Source organism: Berghia stephanieae, chromosome 7 (assembly GCF_034508935.2).
Source record: "Berghia stephanieae isolate SIO BIC M18660-M18661 chromosome 7, UCSD_Bste_1.3, whole genome shotgun sequence".
Lineage (NCBI taxonomy): Eukaryota > Metazoa > Mollusca > Gastropoda > Nudibranchia > Aeolidiidae > Berghia > Berghia stephanieae.
Genome location: NC_088366.1, coordinates 21910583 through 21933695, shown reverse-complemented (window position 1 = coordinate 21933695; position 23113 = coordinate 21910583). Strand labels below are relative to the sequence as shown.

The 23113-nt window shown below is 36.0% G+C and overlaps 1 protein-coding gene across 2 annotated transcripts; it reads left to right on the top strand.

Moving 5' to 3' along the window:
* The first annotated feature begins 4605 nt into the window (after positions 1–4605).
* Positions 4606–22328, top strand: LOC144976886 (dihydroorotate dehydrogenase (quinone), mitochondrial-like). 2 transcript variants are annotated; one of them, XM_078921441.1, is made up of 10 exons: positions 4606–4764; positions 7454–7663; positions 9484–9683; positions 10961–11037; positions 12531–12668; positions 14292–14479; positions 17636–17755; positions 18461–18614; positions 19751–19910; positions 20900–21130. In XM_078921441.1, exons 1-10 carry the CDS (start codon positions 4729–4731, stop codon positions 20982–20984), a joined length of 1368 nt encoding a protein of 455 aa, XP_078777567.1. In that variant the 5' UTR covers positions 4606–4728; the 3' UTR covers positions 20985–21130. The 2 variants fall into 2 exon arrangements, with proteins under 2 accessions (XP_078777567.1, XP_078777568.1); XM_078921442.1 differs by lacking the exon at positions 12531–12668 and having other exon boundaries at positions 4611–4764; positions 20900–22328.
* Positions 22329–23113: the final 785 nt, after the last annotated feature.

Below are 23113 nucleotides of genomic sequence, written 5' to 3'. Positions count from 1 at the left end.
TGTCGGCTATCTCGTGCCCCACTGAGAAGGTATCGCAGTTCCTTGATGCGGTATTTCAACGTATAGTTCCCACCCTGCCATCGTATATCAAGGACACTAACCATGCTCTTGGTGTCATTGACGAAATTCGATTCCAGGATGAACGTCCACGGCTGATTTTCACCATGGATGTGAAGGCACTGTACACATCCATACCGCATCCTGACGGACTGCGTGCCATCAAGCATTTCGTCGACCGTCATCCATTACCAGGGATTTCCAGCAACAGCATTGTGAGGCTCACCGAACTTGTGCTCACACTCAACACTTTTGAGTTCAATGATGTATTTTTCCATCAGATCTCAGGTGTTGCGATGGGCACCAAGATGGGTCCCTCATATGCTAACCTCTTCATGGGCTACCTTGAGGAAACCTTCTTCCATCAGTATAGCGGACCTGCCCCCGAGCTGTTCAAAAGGTACATTGACGACTGTTTCGGCATTACGTCATTGACCCACAGCCAGTTGAAAGGGTTCATCCTAGCGATGGACTCCTTCCACCCGTCCATAGAGTACACTTATGAGATTTCAACCTCTGAGGTGAACTTTTTGGACATCAAGGCTGTATTGACCAGCACGGGAGTACGGACCACTGTACACTACAAGGAAATGGACAGTCACAGCTACCTGCTCTATCGGTCATCCCATCCGGTGAAGTGCAAAGACTCCATCCCATTCAGTTAGATACTCCGCTTGCGGATACTCTGTCTGGAAGATGATGAATTTGCGCTTCAACGTGATCGCATGCTCGATTTTTTTAGGGCACGGGAATATCCCGAAAGGGTTTTGCTTAAGGCTGTCCGGAAAGCCAGCCTCGTGTCGAGAGAAGCAGCAATGAGGCCTCGTAATGCCAGGAAGCAGGAGACACAGCGTCCCATTTTAGTCCTCACGCATCACCCCCATGCCGATCAAGTGAGGAACATCCTATTGCAGAACTATGGGATCCTCCAGGCGGGCGAAGACACCCACAGAGTTTTTTCAGAACCCCCGTTGGTAGCATATCGACGGGATCGTAACCTGAGGGATCTCCTTGTCAGAAGCCGCCTGGAACCCATACCTAGGGATGGACCTAAAGCCAGATCGTGTATGCGACCCCGATGCAAGACTTGTGGGCACCTGTGGGAGTATGACAGAGTCAGCTTTCCAGACAAGATTTGGGACATCAGGCGGCCGTTTACTTGCACTGACCGTAATCTAGTCTATGCGATTACGTGCTCCCTGTGTGGGATTGCTTACGTTGGTGAGACCGGAAAGAGGCTGGGTGACAGATTCGTGCAGCACTTGCGTGACATATCGAACTGTGCAGACACAGCAGTGGCCAGACACTTCAATCTGCCAGACCACTGCGATGTACAGTGTGTGCGTGTGTGTGTGCTCAGTTTTTGCCATTCGGACACTTCCGCCCGTCGACGTAGGGAAACTCACCTGATCAAGTTGTTGGGAACGCTGACTCCACGCGGACTCAACACCAGGATTGACCACCACTAGATGTCAACGTCCCCCATATTCATCACCACTGCTGCTCTCACTTCTGCCACTACAGCTACTGCTGCTGCTACTACTACTACTTCTACTACTACTACTACTACTACTTCTACTACTACTACTACTACTACTACTACTACTACTACTACTACTACTACTGCTACTACTACTACTACTACTACTACTACTACTACTACTACTACTACTACTACTACTACCACTACTACTACTACTACTACTACTACTACCACTACTACTACTACTGTTCATACTACTAAAAGTACAACTCTACCTACCTACCTACCTATCTATCTATCTACCTATCTATCTACTGATTATCCACCGATTCATAGTCATCTACCTTCCTAGCTATCTCTCATTGTGTCCAATCATCCACTTTTTTATCCATTTATATACATATAGACCCAGCTATCACTCGGCTGTTTACTCGCCCTCTCTCACCTCCCCTCCCCCCTTTCTCTCTCTCTCTCTCCCTCTCTCTCTCTCTCTCTCTCTCTCTCTCTTTCTTTCTTTCTTTCTTTGTCCCCCCCTCTCTCTCTCTTTCTCCCTCCCCCCCTCTCTCTCTAATTCCCCCTCTCTACCGGTCCGCCTCAAACCAACCCCCCTCCCACCCCCCCCCCTTTTTTTTTTTTTTCTCTCTCTGTCTCTCTCTCTCTCTCTCCTCTCTCTCTCTCTCTCTCTCTCTCTCTCTCTCTCTCTCTCTCTCTCCCCTCTTTTCTGTCTATCTACCTATCTATCTGTCTATCCATCTATCTATTTATCGGTGTATTCCACTTTACTATCGCATCGTTCCTTCGCGAAGATTCGACTTCGCTCATCCAACAAACACCCCCCCCCCCCCACCTCCGCCGTGACTCTTTCACCTCGCCCCTCCACCGCCCCTACTGTTCCACTACAGTGTTCTACTACTACTACTACTACTACTACTACTACTACTACTACTACTACTACTACTACTACTACTACTACTACTGCTACTACTACTACTACTACTACTACTACTACTAACAAGATATGAAGTGAGTAGAAAAGTGCCAGAAGACAATAGAGAATAAATTTTTCGCGGCGTGGTGGGGTTTGAACCTGCGACCTTATTGGTACGACAACTCCGCCTGCAGGTGAGAGCGTGGCTCTACCGTGTGAGCTATCCACGAACACAAAAATATTCGTTTCAAACCCAAAGTCATTTCTAGATCCCTCTCTCACCCACTTCTTGAGATCGCCGATTCGTTCGCCACCATCGCGAAGTAATTTTGACCAGCAGTTAAGCTTAATAGCCATATTTCATCACAAACATATAACATAGAAACGATTGAGACATGAGTATGCTCCGTGTATGGTAATTTTTAATTCAGAAAGTGATGAGCAGCACTTATGTTGTAACAACAAGATATGAAGTGAGTAGAAAAGTGCCAGAAGACAATAGAGAATAAATTTTTTTTTCGCGGCGGTGGTGGGGTTTGAACCTGCGACCTTATTGGTACGACAACTCCGCCTGGCAGGTGAGAGCGTGGCTCTACCGTGTGAGCTATCCACGAACACAAAAATATTCGTTTCAAACCCAAAGTCATTTCTAGATCCCTCTCTCACCCACTTCTTGAGATCGCCGATTCGTTCGCCACCATCGCGAAGTAATTTTGACCAGCAGTTAAGCTTAATAGCCAATATTCTCATCACAAACATATAACATAGAAACGATTGAGACATTGAGTATGCTCCGGTGTATGGGGTGAATTTTTAATTCAGAAAAGTGAGTGGAGCAGGCACTTATGTTGGTAACAACAAGATATGAAGTGAGTAGAAAAGTGCCAGAAGACAATAGAGAATAAAAAATTTTTTCTACTACTACCAATATGTCTTTTACCTTCCATTATAGTCTGGAAAGTTCGGTTCCCTGACGCTGACCTTTGCTTATCAGTTAGATCACCCCCCTGGGGCACCCTATCCTCTACCCACGCCACGCTAACATTTCATTCATACTGCAACTAGGGGAGGGCATCCGGGTCACCAAAAGGTCATCGATGCTTTAGGTTTTGAGAAGTCAGGTCATCGAGGACTGAGAACTTCCCGACCTCCACTTAGTTCTCGATGCTTTTCTCGTCTCGAGAATCTTGGTCGTCGATGCTTCTCGTATTGAGTCCCGAGTCCCGAGTCTCGAGACTATACTGCGCGAGCGACGCACGCGTTACTAACAATGTGTACTATCTGCATTGTTCACCCCTCTCTCGTCGGCGATGATTCCAGCGAAGCTCGAGACTTTTTTGCGTCTCGATGCTTTTTTGAGTCTCGAGACTCAAAAAAGTCTCGAGCATCGCTCTAGTCATCGGTGCTTTCATTCAATACCTAGTCATTGGTATTGGGTATTGACGTTATATCATATTTTAAACAGCTAACAAAACACAAACGTCGTAAATAGATCAAAATGGTTATAGGTATCAATGTTTTATTATTATACAAAGTGAATTTATTTAATGTATTTTAAGTTTTAATACAAAAAAGCCATCCAAAGCTCAGTTGAAGTGCTACTTCTCGGGAATTCCCGACTTTTCCTTGGTCATCGAGTTCGGGAAGTTTTGAGTGTTGGTGGCCGATGACTTGAGGTATCATCGAGACTTCCGCTCGACACTAACTGCAACCACCATTGAGTACAGACGATACAAGTTATTTTTCGTTATATTTTATTTGTTTTCCACGTTTATTTGTGTATTGTTGTGCTGACGAAGGGTTTGTACCCGAAACGTCCATTGTCTGTTTTGTTCCCATACGAAGCCTTTCCGTTTTCACTCTTTCGTTAGTTGCCCTAAGACCGTGGTTTGATTGGTTTTGATCTTGTCTTTCCTATGGCGCGGTGTGTTTTGTTTGTGTTTTATTGATAGTTAGTTTTGTATTCAATTACCAATGCGTTATTTATTTATATAATTCATCAGCTATTTGTTATTATTTATTTAACATGGACGTTGTATGGAAGATATTATTGTGGTTGTATAAAGTTGACAGGTCACTTCCGAATGGACTGGTTCTGAATATATTGCTCTCCTTTGTAGTGTAACGGAGTTAGGAAAGCTCGTTCAAAAACGAAAATGAAAGTAAAGTGTCTTTCATTATGAAATAAATTTGACACTTCAATAGATTCAGAGAACCACCTTTCAGACAGTAATTTGGCTTCTATTTCTTTTTGTAACTCATGATGCAAGCTGCTTCCAAAGGGTCCAAAGTTTGGGTAAGATTTCTTCATTATCGGTAGATTAATAGTGGAGTTAGGAGACGCTTTGTTGGTCGTCTTAGTCGTCTCGGTTTGGTGGGCGACTCAAACTTACACTACGCTTACACTTACCTTACACTCGTTACGTTACTTTTACTTTTCGTAGTGTTTTTATGCACCTCCGTTGACGGTGTATCTTAACGGATCGTTTTTATACACCTCCGCCACGCATGAGGATCCCACCCAATTTCATCAGCGATATTGTGGCGAAAGTTATATTGTGAAATCTGTAGGATGTTTTTGTTAATAATTAATAAACTTATATTTATATAAAAATGATAATAATTTAAAAAATCGAAAATAGAAGTTGCATTGAAGGTAAAATAATGTTTTAGAAAGACCTTATTAAATGTGATGAACAGTCAGATGGCTCCGCAGCGCAGTGGACAAGCTGTCAGACTCTAACCTTGAAGGTACTGGGTTCGATTCCCATTGTAGACATGTTTTATTTTTTTTATTGAGAAAGACATCATTTTTGTTTATTTTGTTTTTTTTTCTTTCTTTTTTTTGTTTTGTTTTTTTTTGTTTTTTTCAATAACGTTTTATCATGTTTTTAAAAAACTTCGATTTCAATTTTCTAAAATTATTTATTTATTTGAGATCAGTATTTGTGCCATGTTTCTTTTTACTTTTTAAATTATTGTTATTATTCTTTAATTTATTATTGTATAAACGCACATCAGTAATCACTAAGCAGCGTGCTAAACTACAATCTAAAACTATTTAAACCTCATGGACGTATGCAGCAACATTTTCATTAATTTACCGTCACCGCCTACGGAGGTGCATAAAAACGCCACCTTTACTTTTAGTAGTAGACTAGATGTAATAGGGCCTAAGTCATGATGAAGACAGTGACAGTGGAGACCATTCTTGATTCTGCGATTAGACTAAGAGTTAGAGAATGAGAGATTGGATCAATTTTTATTTTTATCTGTTAACTAAAGCTAACGAAAAATGAAAATGTGACATGACATAGACTTAAACTTAGACTACACACACTACTGCTACGGAGACAAAGGCAAAGGAAAGCAATTGAATACATAATTATATTACATCGCTTCACTTTCACAATGAGTTCCAATGCTGGTGTTACAGTTACAGTTTAGAACATATAAATGAGGGTGGTGTAGCGTAGTTGTGATGGTACTACCTCAAACTCAGAGACCCAAATAATTTTGGGGTTTTGGGAGGGGGGAAACTTTTTTAAAAAATAATTTTGAGGGTTTGGGAAGGGGGAAACTTTTTTCTTTTAAAGTCTCTCCCCTCCCAAATCCCCTACTAGACTTCTTTTTAAAAAAAAGTTTTCCCTCTCCCAAACACCCAGAATTATTTGGGTCCCCGAGTTTGCGGTAGTACCGTTGCGACTATTGTTTTTCTAAATTTCAGTATCTTTCTGAATATAGAATATACTTACTTACTTAATTAATCCTCTTCGGGCCTTGAGGCACATAGGGCATCATCCAGACAGCTCAATTTTTATGCAATCGACTGCTTTTGTGGTGACTGTTTTCCAGGACAGGCCTGCTTCCTTTAATTCTTTCTCCATGATCCTTCGCCAGGTTTCTTTGGGTCTTCCCCGCCTTCTCTTCCGATCTGCTGTCCAGTACAGGGCTGTCTTGGGAAGTGACCCTTTTTTTCAGTCAGCTTCTTTTATAGATAGTTCGAAGATGACGTCACTCAGGTCTTTGTTTTTGTTTTTTTGCCATCCGCGTTTATGAGTAATGCTCACTGAACTGTATTAACCCGACTATAATCGTTCATGGATACACATAGTTTTGTGTGTTGGTACGTTATAGATAGTATGCGTTTGGCTGAGAAGCTCATAACATTGCCATCCGGAAGTATAACGGACCAACACATAAAACTGTGTGTATCCATGAACGTTTATAGTCAGGTTAATACAGTTCAGTGAGGATTACTCATAAATGCTGATGGCAAAAAACAATATCAAAGACCTGAGTGACGTCATCTTCGAACTATCTATACTTCCGGATGGCAATGTTATGAGCTTCTTAGCCAAGCGCGTACTATCTATAGGTCCACTGTTTTTATTCTCGTAGACCATAATATATAAAAATTCTTTTTAGACCCTTGTTTTGAAACATTTCTTGTTTCTGTGTTATGGAGTATGTCATTTTCCAGCTTTCACATCCATAAAGCAGTACACTTAAAACATATAGAATACGCTATAGAATTGTTTTTATGTTTTCATTTTCTATTTTTTCTATGGATGATAAGAATAAATAAAACTTTTCCCTCTATAATTAACAAATAGTAATAGTCAACTTGAATCATCAGATCAACTTTAGATGAAAGAGTTGAATACCCTTCAAAATAAAAATCAGTTTTGCTTATACCTCAAAAGTTTTAAGTGCAGCCCAGGAATACCAAAATATTGTCATTTTTTATTTTTTTACAAAGGGAAATCGTTGCAAGGTCCTTTGTGGGATGGTTTTGAGACTTAAACATAGAGACTTCTCTTAAACCGTAAGGGCTTCAGTAGTTTCAAAGCACCCCACGATGCTGCATGAATGCATGGAAGGGCGTAATTTTGTAATTATTATTATTATTATTATTATTATTATTATTATTATTATTGTTGTTGTTGTTACTATTTATTATTATTATTTTATTCTTATTTCAGGCCAAACTGCGTGATGCTGCCATCATTGTCAATGGTGGTATTGTAATTTTTGCTGGTGTGAATCTCTACAATGGCAGTGAGAAATTCTACGAGGAAATTGTCATGCCTACTTTTCGTTTTCTGGATGCTGAGAATGCTCACAACTTTGGAATCAAACTTGCAAAATATAAAATTGTCCCAAGGCCTCAAGTGGAAGATCCTCCATCCCTTGTCAGTCATCGTTTTTACACATATAATTATATAATTCCCCCCCCCCCCCCACCATATTCACCCCATGTCATTTTGCTTTGAACAAAATGATCAAAGTAGTTATTAAAGTTGAATGTTGAATTATCGTTTGAGGGGGGGGGGGGCGTTGTTTAATTGTTTTTTTTTGTTTTTTTTCGTCTTGACGGTTTAAGAAATCTGTGGGGGGGGGGGGGGGGGGGGGTTCCTTGCATCAACCTCTTGGTCCTCAATAATCCAGTAGAACTATGTATAGGAGATAATAGATTGTGTGAGTACATGCAAAAAAAAAAGTCCCCTTCCTACAGGGATCTTAGAGGGAAATTTGGTCTTAAGTAGCCCTGTGGAATAGATAAGTACAGTACAACCCGTGTTCATTGATGTTACTGAGATTCTAGATGAATTTCATTGAATCTGGGTGCTGCTAGTTTCTTATGGCAATTTTTTTTTTAATGGGAATTTTTACCTGTTTTATTGGATCTAAGTTTTTGTTTTACCCTTGTTGTATTTCTTGTGGAGTTAATAGAGCATTGTAAAATCTTTAAACATGTTTTATTAATATACATTTATTTGATTGAATGGGAATGATATATTCATAAGATTTATATAACTATAATTTTTTCTAAAACTTGAGCTTTTATATAATGCAGTATCCACTAAACATGCTCAAAGCACTTTACAATGGGTCCCTAGCCAACAGCAACACTTAGCATGTTAGCATGTAGGGTGAGACATGATGCCTGTTAGGCGATATTACAATTTTTTTTTTCGGACAGTCTAAAAACACTGTTAACGGCCAGGTCCTCATTATACACCTGATTATGTCGAGAGAATATGAGTAAAGAGCCTTTTCCAAAGACTCAACTATGCACCACTCGGGACTCGAACTCAGGACCTTCCAATGCGAATGCGAGTGTCTTATCACTTGACCACATAGTCGCACTTCAAGAAACTTAGTACTTCAACATATGGGAAATAATTAACAATTGCAATGTCATAATCATTCTCTTTCTCTTCTTTAATGACATAAATATTCAATTTATATTGTCAAAGCTTTGTTGCATATGTCAGATGCAATCCCTTTTAGTTTAGATACAGAAGTTAAACTTCGCCTTCCACTCCTATAGGTTATCCGAATATCTAGGTAGGATAGAAAAAATGGTATGCTACATACAAGACAGATAGATAGATGCCTGCAACAGTTTTGGTTTACAAGTGTCTGAAAAAAAAAGACCCAATGGAACAAGTTGACAATGTAGATCTGAACAACTAGATTTGTCAGAGGCTATACGAAGTTTTGCACAGACGTCTACTCAGTATCCCTCCAAAAAGAAGACATACTTAGAGAGATGATTTACAGTACAGCAATCGGTACTTGGTACTGGTGATGCATGATGAAAATGTTATACATCATAATTTTATTAAAGAGAAAAAAATAAAATCAACATTCACATTGTATTGTCTATTGAATTGCCTCCTCATAGAAAAGGACTTCAGTCAGGGTCTTTGTAATAAAACTAAGTGTCTTCATTCCAGGACAAGAACAGAAAGCCACAAAGAAAGGGACAAGAGATATAAAAGACATAAAGACCACACCAGTAGCCCCACAAAACTCTCACTGATCTGTTTTATTATTATACTTCCACATTTTTTTTATCACAAACTGATTAACGACATATATAAGTTTTTGTTGTGATATTGACGAAAAAAGGCTATTACTTTTGTCTTATATTGGTTTACCTGTATCAGCCTAATTAGAGTTTGGTATTGTGCCACACAAAAAAATCTCTTTGTATTCTCTATAGAAAACCAAATTATGGGGTCAAGCATTTCCCAATGCAGTGGGTTTGGCTGCTGGCTATGACAAGCAAGGAGAGGCTGTCGATGGCTTGCTGAAGATGGGCTTTGGCTTCGTGGAAGTTGGCAGTGTTACTCCTGAACCTCAACCTGGCAACCCTAAACCTCGTGTATTTCGACTTAAAGAAGACAGGGCTGTCATCAACAGGTATTTAAATCTAATGATAATTTTTTAAAGAATATTTCTTTTTTTTTTTTTTATCATGGATATCAAACAGTAACCACTCAGTTCAGATGAATATACGTGACCCACTATTATGTCAGGACAATTTAGTTGGTGAAAATTGAATTTATAACTAGAAATGTGAGACTTGTGCCATTGCTTTTTTGTTTTATTAACAAGAAAGAATATAGTTCTTAAGGAGCTAAAAAGTAAAATTTCAGATCTCTTATCGTTTTAACTGTAGCTTCACACCTCTTCACTTAGCACAGAATGATCACAAACTTGAGGCTCATTTTGTTTACAACAACTGTTATGACATAATAATCAAATTCTTTTGTGTAGCATCCATTATCTCAAACTGTTGATTCTCTACTCTTTACGGAAATGTGTCTTTTCTATGGATTCAATATTGCTCCTTTCCAATAACAACCATATGGGGCAGCATATTAGGTTGAGTAGGTTGCCTCGCCCAGTTCACTTTGCAGCGTTGCATTGATAGGATAAGAGATAAGATAAGATGAACTTTATTTTCGACTTCTGGAAATTTACATTGGGTATTGCCATAGACTAATGAATTTCTGAACATAATTAAGCAAATAAATGATAAAAAGGAAAGACAATGACATAGAAGTAAACCAACAAAAATTTTAACAAAACTAAACACATAAAACAATCTTTCATACCTCCCATATTCTCTCTCTCTCTCTCTCTCTCTCTCTCTCTCTCTCTCTCTCTCTCTCTCTCTCTCTCTCTCTCTCTGTATGTGTGTGTGTGTGTGTGTTTCTCTCACTCACTCCTTCACACACACATAAACAAACCTTCTTCTCTCGTATCACCTTAATCTCATGCCTTTAATTCTCTATAATTACCTCTATTCACACCCACTGTTCACCCATCCACCCCATTGCGGTTGACATCAGGGTTGTCCTAGTCCTTTCTTGGAATAGGCCCTAAACACAAATTTCTCCTTTGGGATATAAATTAAGGGAATATTTATAAAATATCATTTATTGTGCATAACATCATTCATTGTTTGAGTTTCCAGTTCAGCTTCATTGAACCCATTTGTCTGTTGTTGCTTCTGTCAGAGAATGCAGATGGTCAAAGATGGGCTGAAGACTCTGATAAAAATTTTAAGATATGAAATCAGGTTTTTATTAAGTTGGTTAACACATATAAAGGGTTCGTTTCTCGATATTTTCTTTCCTTTTTCACAATAGGATTTGGATAACCATTATATTATTTTTTTTAATGCCAAACAGATATGGCTTCAACAGTGATGGTCATGATGTTGTTTTTCATCGACTGAGTGAGAGGCTGACTTCCTCTCCAGCCTCAGGTAAGTCTACTCTAGAAAGTTGTTGACTCTTTCACGAGGAATAACGAAATTTCAAATGGGACTTAAATTGAAAATCTATTTTTTTGTTAAAGGAACTGTTATGAAATATATCCCGCTTTTAATATTCAAATTCAGAGATTGATTCCTAGGAATATTGTTAATGATTTCTTTCCTGGGATGGGGATGGAGGATGTTCCTGTTCTGTTTGTTGTTTTGTTTTTTTTATTGGGGGAGGGGGTTGTTTTTGTTTTTTAAGTGGAAGACTTTCTTAATATTAATCATTATAATAATCATTTTACTTCATGTTTTCAAATCAAATGACTCGTAATGAATGTGACGGATTTTCCTATAGTTGGTCAGGAGAGGGTTAAGTGCCAAGGAGAATATAATGCAGAAAATAGAAAAGTTTTTAAAAAAGCCAACTAATATCAACATTTTTGCAATCATTTATTGCCATTGGCTTATGCAGGATTTAGGCAATTCCATCAGGTAGTTCCTCAAGTTTATCTTTTGTAGTTTTATTTATTTATTATTAAGTTTTGTTAGTTTGTTTGTTCTTGTTGCGATATTCAAAAAAGGACATATTATTCATGGCATATAAGATGTGGAAAATTTGTACTGCATATGTTAATTTCAGCAACTTATTCATGAAGTGTTAAGTGATCTAAATTTTCAAAATTTATCTTATAAACCAATTTTGATGATCTGAAGAAAAAAAACCACATAGATCCCACTTTTTATATGATTGTTTTCATTTTGTTTTTAGCTATTTGTTTAAGGTTGTTTTAAATTTATAAATCACACTGAAATTCTGGTATTTTAAAGATATTTTGTGCTTTTTTTTTTTCAAAACAGATTCTCCTACGTATTAAATGGACAAACTAAGACTCGATTCATGTAATCTTATGAATCAATAAGTCTCACGTAGTCAAATGTGGTCCTGCTTTCTGAAGCATTAATTAGACTATCAATTACTTACAACCCTATGGATAGAACACTATTCCACTTGAAAGTTAGTAGAATGCATAAGGCAATACATTAACACCTGGAAGACTTGGGTTCCAGCCCTGCTTTTAGCATCAATTTTTTTTTTATTTGAGAAAAAATGAAATAAAATACAAACTCATTTGCCCACTTTATGACATGCACTGTGATTGGTAGGTGGGCTATTTCGCTCTATCTCTCTCTCTTCAACAAAGGACTTAAAAATAACATTCCATTTTGAATTAATTAAATCAAATTTGATATATCTCGAGGAAGAGGTGTTTTGTTATTGTTTTTTACTTATCTACTGGGGTTTGTTTTTGTTTTATTTTCATATTTGAAGATGCTCGATCAATTTAAGCCTTTTAAAATACAAATCTGATTTCACAATCCTAATGCCTTGAGTGTTGAAAGATATTAAATGATTAATAAATGCTATTATAAGAATTCTGAAGTATCCCAAGCCTTTCACTTTTATATTGCGCTTAATTCCTCTGTTATCTACAAAGGTAACACACCTCACACTTACATGGGAGAAAACAGAAATTCCCTTAACATTCAATTCTGGACGGAGACAGAAGAAGACAAAAAACCTCCAGATGAATCCTGGATTAAACGAATAAAACCAAATAGAGTTAGATTGAAAGGTAATCACCGACAGTTGCCACGATTTCTTAACGATTGGAAAAAAAATTTCAATTAGTTTTGTTTTGTTTTTGTTTTATATATTTGATGCTTTGGATTATTTTTTTATATTGTATTTGTTTGGTTGCAACTTCAATTTACATTTCAGGAGTGTTTTGTAGCCTGTTTTGTTTTGTTTTGTTTTTTTATTATTGCTATTTTTTTTGGACAGGTTTATGCTAATGTATCTTATGATTTTCTTCCAAATTATTTTTTCTCTTATTATTAGTCGGGTTTAATAGTGGTGTGACTCGTGTATTATTATTGTTGCATGGGTTGTTTTTACATTATTTACATTATTATTATTATTAATATTACTATTATTATTTTTATCATTATTATTTAAAAACTTGAGCTTTTAGATTGCCTAATATCCACTAAACATGCTCAAAGCGTTTTACAAGGAGTCCCTCTAGCCAAACGCAAATTAAAATGCAGAACAAGACATGATGCCTATTATTATTATTATTACATTTTTTATAACACTGTTAATGACCAAGTACTCATTTTACACCTGAATAGGGTGAGAGAATGTGAGTAAAGAACCTTTTACAAGGACTCAACTATGGGCCGCTCAGAGCAGGACTCGAACCCAGGACCTTCTGATACCACAGGACAACATAGTCGCATATTATTATTGTCACCATCTTCAACATCATTATTTTTTTTTCTATTATTATTATTATTATTATTATTATTTTATTTTATTTATTATTGTTATTATTATTATTATTATTATTATTATTATTATTATTATTGTTATTATTATTATTATTATTATTATTATTATTATTATTATTATAGTCACCATGTGTGCCTAACTTGGTACCTCTAGTGTCTTGTCGTGAAGTCACAACTCCGTGCATCAAAGATAATAGCGACTGTGAGTGTGATGAGGAGAAATGGATGTGCCTAAGCTTTCATTTTAATTTTATCGATTTCTCTGTCAAATTCAATATATATCCTGCACCTGTATCATGGTGTGAAAAAAACCCAACATAAATCCCCAATTTACGTGATTGATTCCATTTTGGACTAGATTCATGGATAGTTTGGTCTCTGATCTACGTTTTTTTCTTTATCCCTCTCCTTGAAAATAATTTTCTCCGCCCTAGTCTTCTGAATTTGCATCAATCCACATTGTCTTACTTTTTCTTTGGTTTCCAAAGTCCAAAGTTTATCATCCGATGATTGTGTCATCACGTCCCTTTATTGTTAATTTTTTTTTTTTCACTTCACATGACCTGTCAGTGTTGCAAATGCCATTCAACTTCTAAAAGCAGTTAGCAGTTTACAAATCATTCACAATCAACATTCATCTTCACACGTCAGTGGTTAAGGCATTGGACTTTAACTCAGGGGTCGTAGGTTTGAGCTCACTTAAGCCACTTTTGACTTCTTTTTTTTTTTCCTTGTGCAAAATTATTAACTTCCAATCGATTCACTTGGGGCAATGTGGGTTCTTGTTTACATCAGACACTTGTTTTATGTATAATCTATGATCCTTTTTTGGAATGCCTAAATGAGGGGATATTTTGATGTCACACACGAGGGCCTCATTAGAACCAATTTTTTTTTCATTACAGGTAATGGAATCATGGGTGTGAATCTAGGAAAGAACAAGACTTCCCCTGATGCCGTTGGTGACTACATCAAAGGAGTACAAAAATTCGGGCCAATCGCTGATTACTTGGTCATCAATGTGTCCAGTCCTAACACCCCTGGTCTCAGAGACATGCAGAGGCAGGCAGAGTTGGCCGGTTTGCTAGATAAGGTCAGAGGTCACTTTTTAGGTGTATATAATATATATATATATATATATATATATATATGGCAAGGACAACTATACTGAAAGGACAATCATATGGAATCTTCAGGCAACGCTAGTGGGGGCCAACAAAAAATATAGAAAATTTACACCAAAATAACAGCAGGGGCATTATTATATGGCAAGATCTACCTTTTTAGAGAGTGATTGTGAATTCTGGGTCCAAAAAAATATTTAATGATTATTATTATCAGCAGTGAATAAGAGTAGCCAAGAAACGGAAAGGATGAGTAGTTAGATATTCTAAAAACTGACCTTATAGTGATTGATTCAGGATGATTTCTTTAGAAGCTTGATTAATGAATGTGCATGTAAAATGATGATGAAGATGAAGGTGAACAATTAGATGAAGGGGAAAGGAGATGTAAAATATCAACAAAGGGAGGTAATCTGCGGAGGATGATCCCAAGAAAAAGATGAATACCAAAATATCTACTAAGGGATACAATAGTCGGATTTTTAATAAGGGGCGCACCTTTGTCTTCTTTTTCTCAGCTGTTCACAATGTACAGCAGCAAAAATTTGTATGAACCTCTGGATCATTTTGTCCTAGTAAAATATATTTTTTCACGAATTTTAAAACAATAGAAAAGAATTTCACTTATTACAGCTATATTAAAATCGATAACTAGTAAGTATTGGAATCTAAATATGATTATAGTGTCAAAAATATGATTTTCCGCTTATCCATTTTGAAAGAATTTGTTAAAATGGAATGTTCGGTTAATTGAAACTTATATGATGTTCGTACAATATACGTTATTGATGAATACAAATGAAAGTGAACATTACGCGCTTCCAACATTATTTTGATTTCAAATTTTTGAGAAATGGCTTGTTCTTTATGCCAAAGAGGATTACATAAATTTAATGTAGACCAGTCAAAAGTAGAAATTCATCAATTTATGATACAATGTTTCCACAAATATGTGCTTGTGTTCAACAACAATATCATGCAAAACTGAGGGTTGATTGTGAAATTCCAATTCCATAGCTGTCCTCTTTAATTAATGACTTATCGATAGATAAAAGTGGACTTCTTTTCGCAGCCTTACGAGAGAGGAACCGATAGAGATTCCGTATCATATCGTATTGTTTAAGAGCTTATAGGTTTAAAAGAAAACTTAAAATGCTGTGTGAAACGTTCATGCATAGATACAATTTTTCAAAGTTAAATATAAACGTTCATTGTTAATTTGACAATTTTGAGTATTTAATCACTAGTTCAAATGAGTTAAAGCTAGAGATTCATATCAGTCTTCGGTAATTGTGACGTGATGTAAATAAAAAGCAATAAATTACAAAGTCAAAATGGGATGCAAACTACATTAGTTGTTACTTTATAACAGTTAATGTGTGTTGCTTTTATTCGGAAAATAGTATGATATGAACTCATAACCACTAGCCGGAACTACCGTGTCACAAGATTATTTTGAAAAATGATGAATTCATCTTACTTTGTGGTGCGAAAATGTTTACATTTTTAGCAGAGTAAAATCTCTAATTTTATGACAGGGGTTTTAAAGTAGATTTTTATTGGTCGTGAAGAAGAAATCTTTTTTTGTGATATGGCATCACAATACGGGCCAAAATGTTTATTCAGTTAATAGAAATTGATTCGGAGGTTGACACAAAGTTTTACAACTTGTGATAGAGGACATCTGAGAAAAACTAGAAAAACATGCGCCATTCATAAAAAATCTGACTTTTATACTATAGTTCATTCCTTACAGTCAATGAGTAGCATCATAATCAGATCCATAGTTCCCTTCCATGTAATCAAGAGTTAATTAATAGTATAGTAATCCTTGATATATGGCTAAATTTCTGCAGAACAGACATTTTCCATTCCTGACTAAGGTGCCCATCATATATTAGTGTCTATCATACAAGAGATGAAGTGAGTAGAAAAGTGCCAGAAGACAATAGAGAATAAAAATTTTTCGCGGCGGTGGTGGGGTTTGAACCCGCGACCTAATTGGTACGACAACTCCGCCTGGCTGGTGAGAGCGTGACTCTACCGTATGAGCTATCCACGAACACAAAAATATTCGTATCAAACTCAGGTCATTCCTAGAGCTCTCTGTCTATCATACACAAATTTAGAAATACTTTTTAAAAGCTATGCTTTATAATCAAAAGGAAACTAAAATCAAGCAGTACCCTTTATTTTTAAGCATAGTGAAAATGTTAAATTTGAAATACCTATTCATTATTTTTTTAAAGAGCTTTACTCAGACTTCTTATAAGTTTTTTGTTTTTGCTTTTTTATTTTTACACCAATAGGTGTAGAAATAGAAGAATATAAAGGATGAGATAAAAACTAAAGAAGGCTACACACATGGAAAGATATGACATAGAGACGATGGCACAGAGTAAAAATAGATTAGACTATACTCAAGCCAGAGTGAAGGTCTACAAATTCATTTTAAGAAAAAATTGTTCTAGCGCAGTCTGTTTGATCATACTTTCAGGTTTGTTTTGATTTTTGTTTTTGTTTTACTTTTTGATAACATGAGAAACAAATACAATCTCATCCTCCCCTTCACAAAATTGATAGTTAGGAAAATTAGAGGCACACTACTGTTGATTATTTTTAAGTTAGGCATTTGTGTTGTTGTGGTATAGAGGTATTGAGGCATTGTCTGTTGTTTTGGTATAAAATACTGTCTTTGATTCACAAAATGCCCTAGATTACATCATCTGAGGGGTCTGATCAGTGGTAGCGCACCTCGATTTTATGCCACCTAAGATTTTTCACAATTTGCATCCGTTTCTTTCATCCAATCAGAGATGGGTGTAAATTTGGAAGCCTCTCCAATGTAAACTGCCTGTCTAATCCTTTGTGTCAAATACATGCTTTTCCACTATCGGGGTATTTTTAAAGTATAAAATTTTAAAGTTCTAAGATTGAGAGAATAATAAAGTGAGTAAGTGTGACTCATTCTTATTTACTCATTTTATTTTTCTCTCCATTTTATTGGCTCATTTAGACACCTCTAGCTTACAGCTCTTAGATCTTGGCATTTTTCGTGGATTAGCAATATGTAAATACAATTTTTAAAAAAAATTAGATTAGTTGTGTTTGCCATCTAATTTCAGGTTGTGGAAGAGAGAAACAAGCTGTCATCTAAAGATAAACCACCAGTCCTTGTCAAGATTGCCCCAGATTTAACAGAGACTGAAAAAAAAGACATTGCCGCAGTTGTCACCAGGCCTAAGGTATTCCCTGTTTTCTGTAAATATGAATTCATTGTGATGGCAATAGCTTAAGATGAAATGCTTCGTTTGGGTTTTTTTCGTGGCCCAGGTTGGAGTTGTTGGCTGAAAGGGAAACAGTAAATGTATAGTATTAGTTTCGAGAAATATATTTTTTTCCCTTTTAAATTATCTGTATTTTATATATAAAGTAATGAACAAAAATAAATATAACAGCTTCAAAAAAGAACAAAATACCAAACACAGAACATTTTGGTCTCAAAAGCCTTCTTCAACCAACAACAACAAAAAAAACAATAAAAACATAAATACATTACTAAAAAAACAGATTGACAACAGAGAAATAATCATTATGTCCTCTATGTAGAAGATGTAAATGTTGCTGCTCGAAGCTCGAAGAAAGAAATAATGATGTGAAATTGAATGTAAGCTTCAATTTAATCACAAGAACAGATCAAATGAACAATTTGGGTTTCCCCTTTATCAACAAAACAGGATGGATGAAACACCACAGATGAATGAGATGATGTGGTAGTGGCGTAAATAAGATGAATTTGATTAGTGGATTAGTTCAATGAAGCAGATGTGAGCTGTTTCTCTACTTTTTTTTTTTTTTTTCACTTCACTAATGATTGGACATATTGGGAAACTATATTCCTGGACAATGTTTTGTACATAAAGTTTTTTATTTTTCCTCGTGCAATTTAGAATGGGGTGGATGGCTTGATAGTTAGTAACACGACCATATCCCGTCCTAAATCTCTGGTCAGTTCACATAAGGCTGAGACTGGTGGCCTGAGTGGACGGCCCCTTACAGACAAATCCACAGAAGCTATCAGGGACATGTACAGGTTGACGCATGGTAAGCTCTTGTTGTCTTCTTCCCCCCCCCCCCCCCCCCCTCTCCTCTCCTCTTTCTCCATTTTCAAAATGTTATTTCAATGGGATTTAGATGCCCTCATGGTTGAGGATACAGTGTGCTCTACAAGAGTTTATTATTATTATTATTATTATTATTATTATTATTATTATTATTATTATTATTATTATTATTATTATTATTATTATTATTATATTATTATTATTATTATTATTATTATTATTATTATTATTATTATTATCATTATTATTATTATTATTATTATTATTATTATTATTATTATTATTATTATTATTATCATTATTTGAGATAGAGTAACAAATAATATGTCAAAGTGATACTGAGCTGTTAGAAGCTGTGGACTGTAAAAAGTAATAAATAAAAATGAATATAAAAAAGGAACAAAATACCAAACTTGGAGCTTTTCAAGCAACAACAACCACAAAGCAATTAAAACATAAATACTTTTACATTACTAAAAAAAAAAAAAAAGATCGACAGCAGAGAAATATTCGACACATGCCAAAATGAAAAATTTTCAGACAATTTTGTTGGCCAACCACTTACACGTCTGAACAGATCATACTTGGGTTGCATTTGTATGTTTTATTTAGCACAATAGATGTAATTTCTAAAAGTGATAAAAACTGAAATTTTATATTGCTCATCATTTTAACTGTACAGTCAGTTCTTTACTTTGAGATATTGCTGCTTTGAGACAATAGGTTATCCTCCTCATTAACTTTTTTATGTAGTTCCTCCTATAAATAAATAATAATGTGAGGATGAATGAAACGCTACAGACGAATTAGATAATGTGGTAGTGGCGTTGTTCAGATGAATAAACAAAAACATAAATGAGCAGGAAATAGTATGCTCCTTTGTAAGGAAGCACGGATTAAAATAGAACAATAGATAAAAATTCTTCCTATAAACCAAACGGCTCAGTCAAACTGAGCATTTCTATCCATAAGCAGATCTCTTATAAGTTTTGAGTACAAGATCAGAATCTAATTTTGTGCTTCGTGTGCTCTAGGATGGAAACTATGGATGATAGGCTTCACAAGTGGATTGTTTATGTTGAATTATACAAGCCTGCTTACACTTTCCTTCCACAGGTCGCATTCCAATTGTAGGTGTGGGTGGAATCTCATCTGGCCAGGATGCCTATGCCAAGGTCAAGGCCGGAGCCTCTCTTGTTCAAATCTACACAGCTCTTGTGTATCAGGGGCCTCCTGTTATTGCTAAGATTAAGCGGGAAATGGACCAGCTACTCAAGTAAGAATTTTTTTTTCGTCTTCTGTATTAAAAAAAAAAATAAGTGTAAAGCAAGCTCAAAACACTGTACCAGCAGACATAGAGAAAGAGAGAGCTGATTTGCCTTTTTCAGCTCATTGTGATTTTTTTATTTTTTTTTTTTATATTTCTCTTTTTTTTTTTAATACAGTGCAACCCCTGGATAACGACATCGCACGAGACTGTAAAATTATGTCGTTATTTCAGGGTTTTCAAGGCAGCAGGAAAAGGGGGTGCGAAGAGACCCTTGAGAATAACGCTGTGATGTGCAGAGTAGCGCCTGTGATAAGTCATTCCAACCACGTTAAAATGTGTATTTTTCTTTTTAGCAAAGGGTTTACCAGTTACACATTCACTCTCGTATGTGTATTGTCATTGTTATAATCGTAAACAGTGCTTGGCAGACTCGTCACAGGTTTCTTTAAAGACAATATGAAAGTGATAAATTAAAGAGCAGGTACTAGTATGAGCCAAAGATCAGAAAAAAATGTCTTTCACTGTTTCATATATATATTTTTTCAGATCTTTATTTTAAAGACAAAGCCATGTCGCTGTTTAAATCTATTGAGCCAACCATTGCTTGCTTGAAAATCCGCCGCTCCAAGCTTGTCCACAATAATTTTTGCCTGCTCGCAGATAATAGCGTCAGAAGTCTGTGTATTTAAGGCTGTATTTATTTATCTATTTATTTTCTTTTTGGTAATCAGAGCTCGTTGTTACTTTTATATTTTTAATACATTAAATGTAATTGTTTTTAAACAATCAGTATACTATTAAATAATTATGGTTAGATGGTATCAATTTTTTGTTTGTTTGTCGGTTTTTGTCTTGTTTTTTTCTATCGTTTTTGTTCCTTTTTTTAATAGCATGTCCCTATTAATATTATAAGACTTTATGTAACAATGGATGAGGTGTTGAGTTAGATGATGTACTTTTTTTTTCTTTTTTTTTTTTTTTTTTGGTCCTTGCAGAGAGGATGGTTTTTCACATATATCGGAGGCTGTCGGGAAAGATCATGGCAACGATCAAGTCAAAGGGAAAGGAATTAAATCATAACACTGCTGTGGCTTTTACGTTTGTATGTATGTGTGTATCAGAGAGAAAGATAGAGGGCGAGGTGAGTATGGAGAGAGTGTGAGAGAGAGAGAGAGAGAGAGAGAGAGAGAGAGAGGGGATAGAGGGCGAGGTGAGTATGGAGAGCGTGTGAGAGAGAGAGAGGGGGGATAGAGGGCAAGGTGAGTATTGAGAGAGAGTGTGTGTGTGTGAGAGAGAGAGAGAGAGAGAGAGAGAGAGAGAGAGAGAGAGAGAGAGAGAGGGGGGGGGGATAGTGGGCGAGGTGAGTATGGAGAGAGAGAGTGTGTGCGAGAGGGAGAGATTTGTAATCACTTACAATTCATGTCAAATCATTAAGTGCCATTAGTTTTTGTTTTTTGGTTTTTTTTCATATGGAGTAAGAATCAATCAAGGCAGTTGGGTGAAGGAGAGAGAATGAAGCATGCTTGATACAGTGCAAAATTAAATGATAGAGAAAAAAAATTAGCCACCACCTACTTGTTCATACATTTCTGCGAATGGTCTTTTATTGATTTTAAAATATTATATATAACTCCATTTTATTTGTTATCATAATTGACAAGTATATATGGATACATTGTTGAGTAATTTACATTGTATAAAATGCAGTATAAGTTACTTCTTTTAAATTGAATAGATAAATAAGAGTAATGAGAGACTAAGTATAAATATTCTGAATGGCGATATTTAATCACTTTTTTATGGTGGTGTCAAAGAAAATATCATTGCTTAGAAAATTTAAAAGGAAATGTTAAGGTATTACTTGTCTATGTGATAAGTACAAAATTCTATTGCTTGTCATTGATAAAATTACTCATACGAAAGGGGTGCCGAGTTATAACATAACAAGTAACTGCGTGTAATTTACTCAAGAATGTCAGTAATTTTTGTGTTCTTGAATGTGCTATATACATGCATATCCGTGCATTGATTAACAAGAAAATAATCTATTTCCTAAAATGATCAGCGAAGAAAAAGAAATAATTATAGCAAATGACATTTCAGAACTTTTTTCTTCTTTCACTGCACCTAAAAATTTGTCACTAAGTACTCTTTCAAGGAAAGGCCAAAATTAGAATAACTTTGGTGCCAGAGCACCACTTTAGCTCCAAAAAGTGAACAATAGGATCAAGTCCGTCTCTCAAAGAAAAAGTAAAATGAGACTCCAATAACAAGGCTCGAACTCAGGTCCTTCATATGATAGTTTCAAGTCCTTATCCCTCCTTGCTTCAACAAAGCATTGAATAACCATGTACTGCTCAAGATTGACCAAAAAAAAAAAAAATTGAATGTGATGAACAAGAATTAAAAATGGTTTAACAAAGAGTTTTGGTTTGATTTTAAATTATTTATGTTTTTGTTTGTTCTGCTTTTTTTTTATAAGTGCAGATATTTGGTCTAGTGGTATGCCACTCGCCTTTGGATCACAATGTCCTTCATTATTCATAATAACAAGAAATGAAGTGAGTAGGAACGTGCCAGAAGACAACAGAGAATAAAAATTTCGCAGTAGCGATGGGGGCTCGAACCCACAACCTTACTGGTACGACAACTCCACCTGGCCGGGGAGATAGTATGCCATTAGGAAATAATGAGTAAAAGAGATGGAATGGGAGGAGGGCAAGTAGAAGAAAATATTTTGAAAAGCCAAAAGGAGAAAACACAAGTGGAAGAGAAGTAAGATATTGGAAAAACAAGTGATGTACGAAGAAAGAGGCCCTCATATCACCATGGCGATAATAGTGTCTGGTTATCAGGTTAAAGACTATAAGTTACAAAATAGTAGCTTATTTATTTTAATTGTTGTTCAGGTATGAAACGGGGAACTTTTCCTCTCAGACATCTGATAATGAAGGTGGTGGTTGTGATAATTATAAGGCCCACAAGTTTGATAACAAAAAAGTTCTAATACTCACTTATTCAAATTGCTCACGCGTATTTATTTAGTTAACTACTACTCCTTTTCAAAATAGCCATGTATGGGTTAAGTGCCTGTTTTGCACTAAAGCCCTCTCCCTTAAAAATCAAATGATTAATTCAGATTTTCAAGGGAAGTAACTGAGGAAAGAGGGTCGTGTATTGTATTTACTGGATTATTGCCCTTCTCAAAA

Excerpts from the sequence above, each read along its gene's own strand:
- LOC144976886 (XM_078921441.1), top strand. The coding sequence starts at position 4,729 with ATGATGCAAGCTGCTTCCAAAGGGTCCAAAGTTTGG. Across the intron at positions 4,765-7,453 it reads CCAAAGGGTCCAAAGTTTGG|GCCAAACTGCGTGATGCTGC; the intron begins GTAAGATTTCTT and ends TTCTTATTTCAG. Across the intron at positions 17,756-18,460 it reads CAGTTGTCACCAGGCCTAAG|AATGGGGTGGATGGCTTGAT; the intron begins GTATTCCCTGTT and ends CGTGCAATTTAG.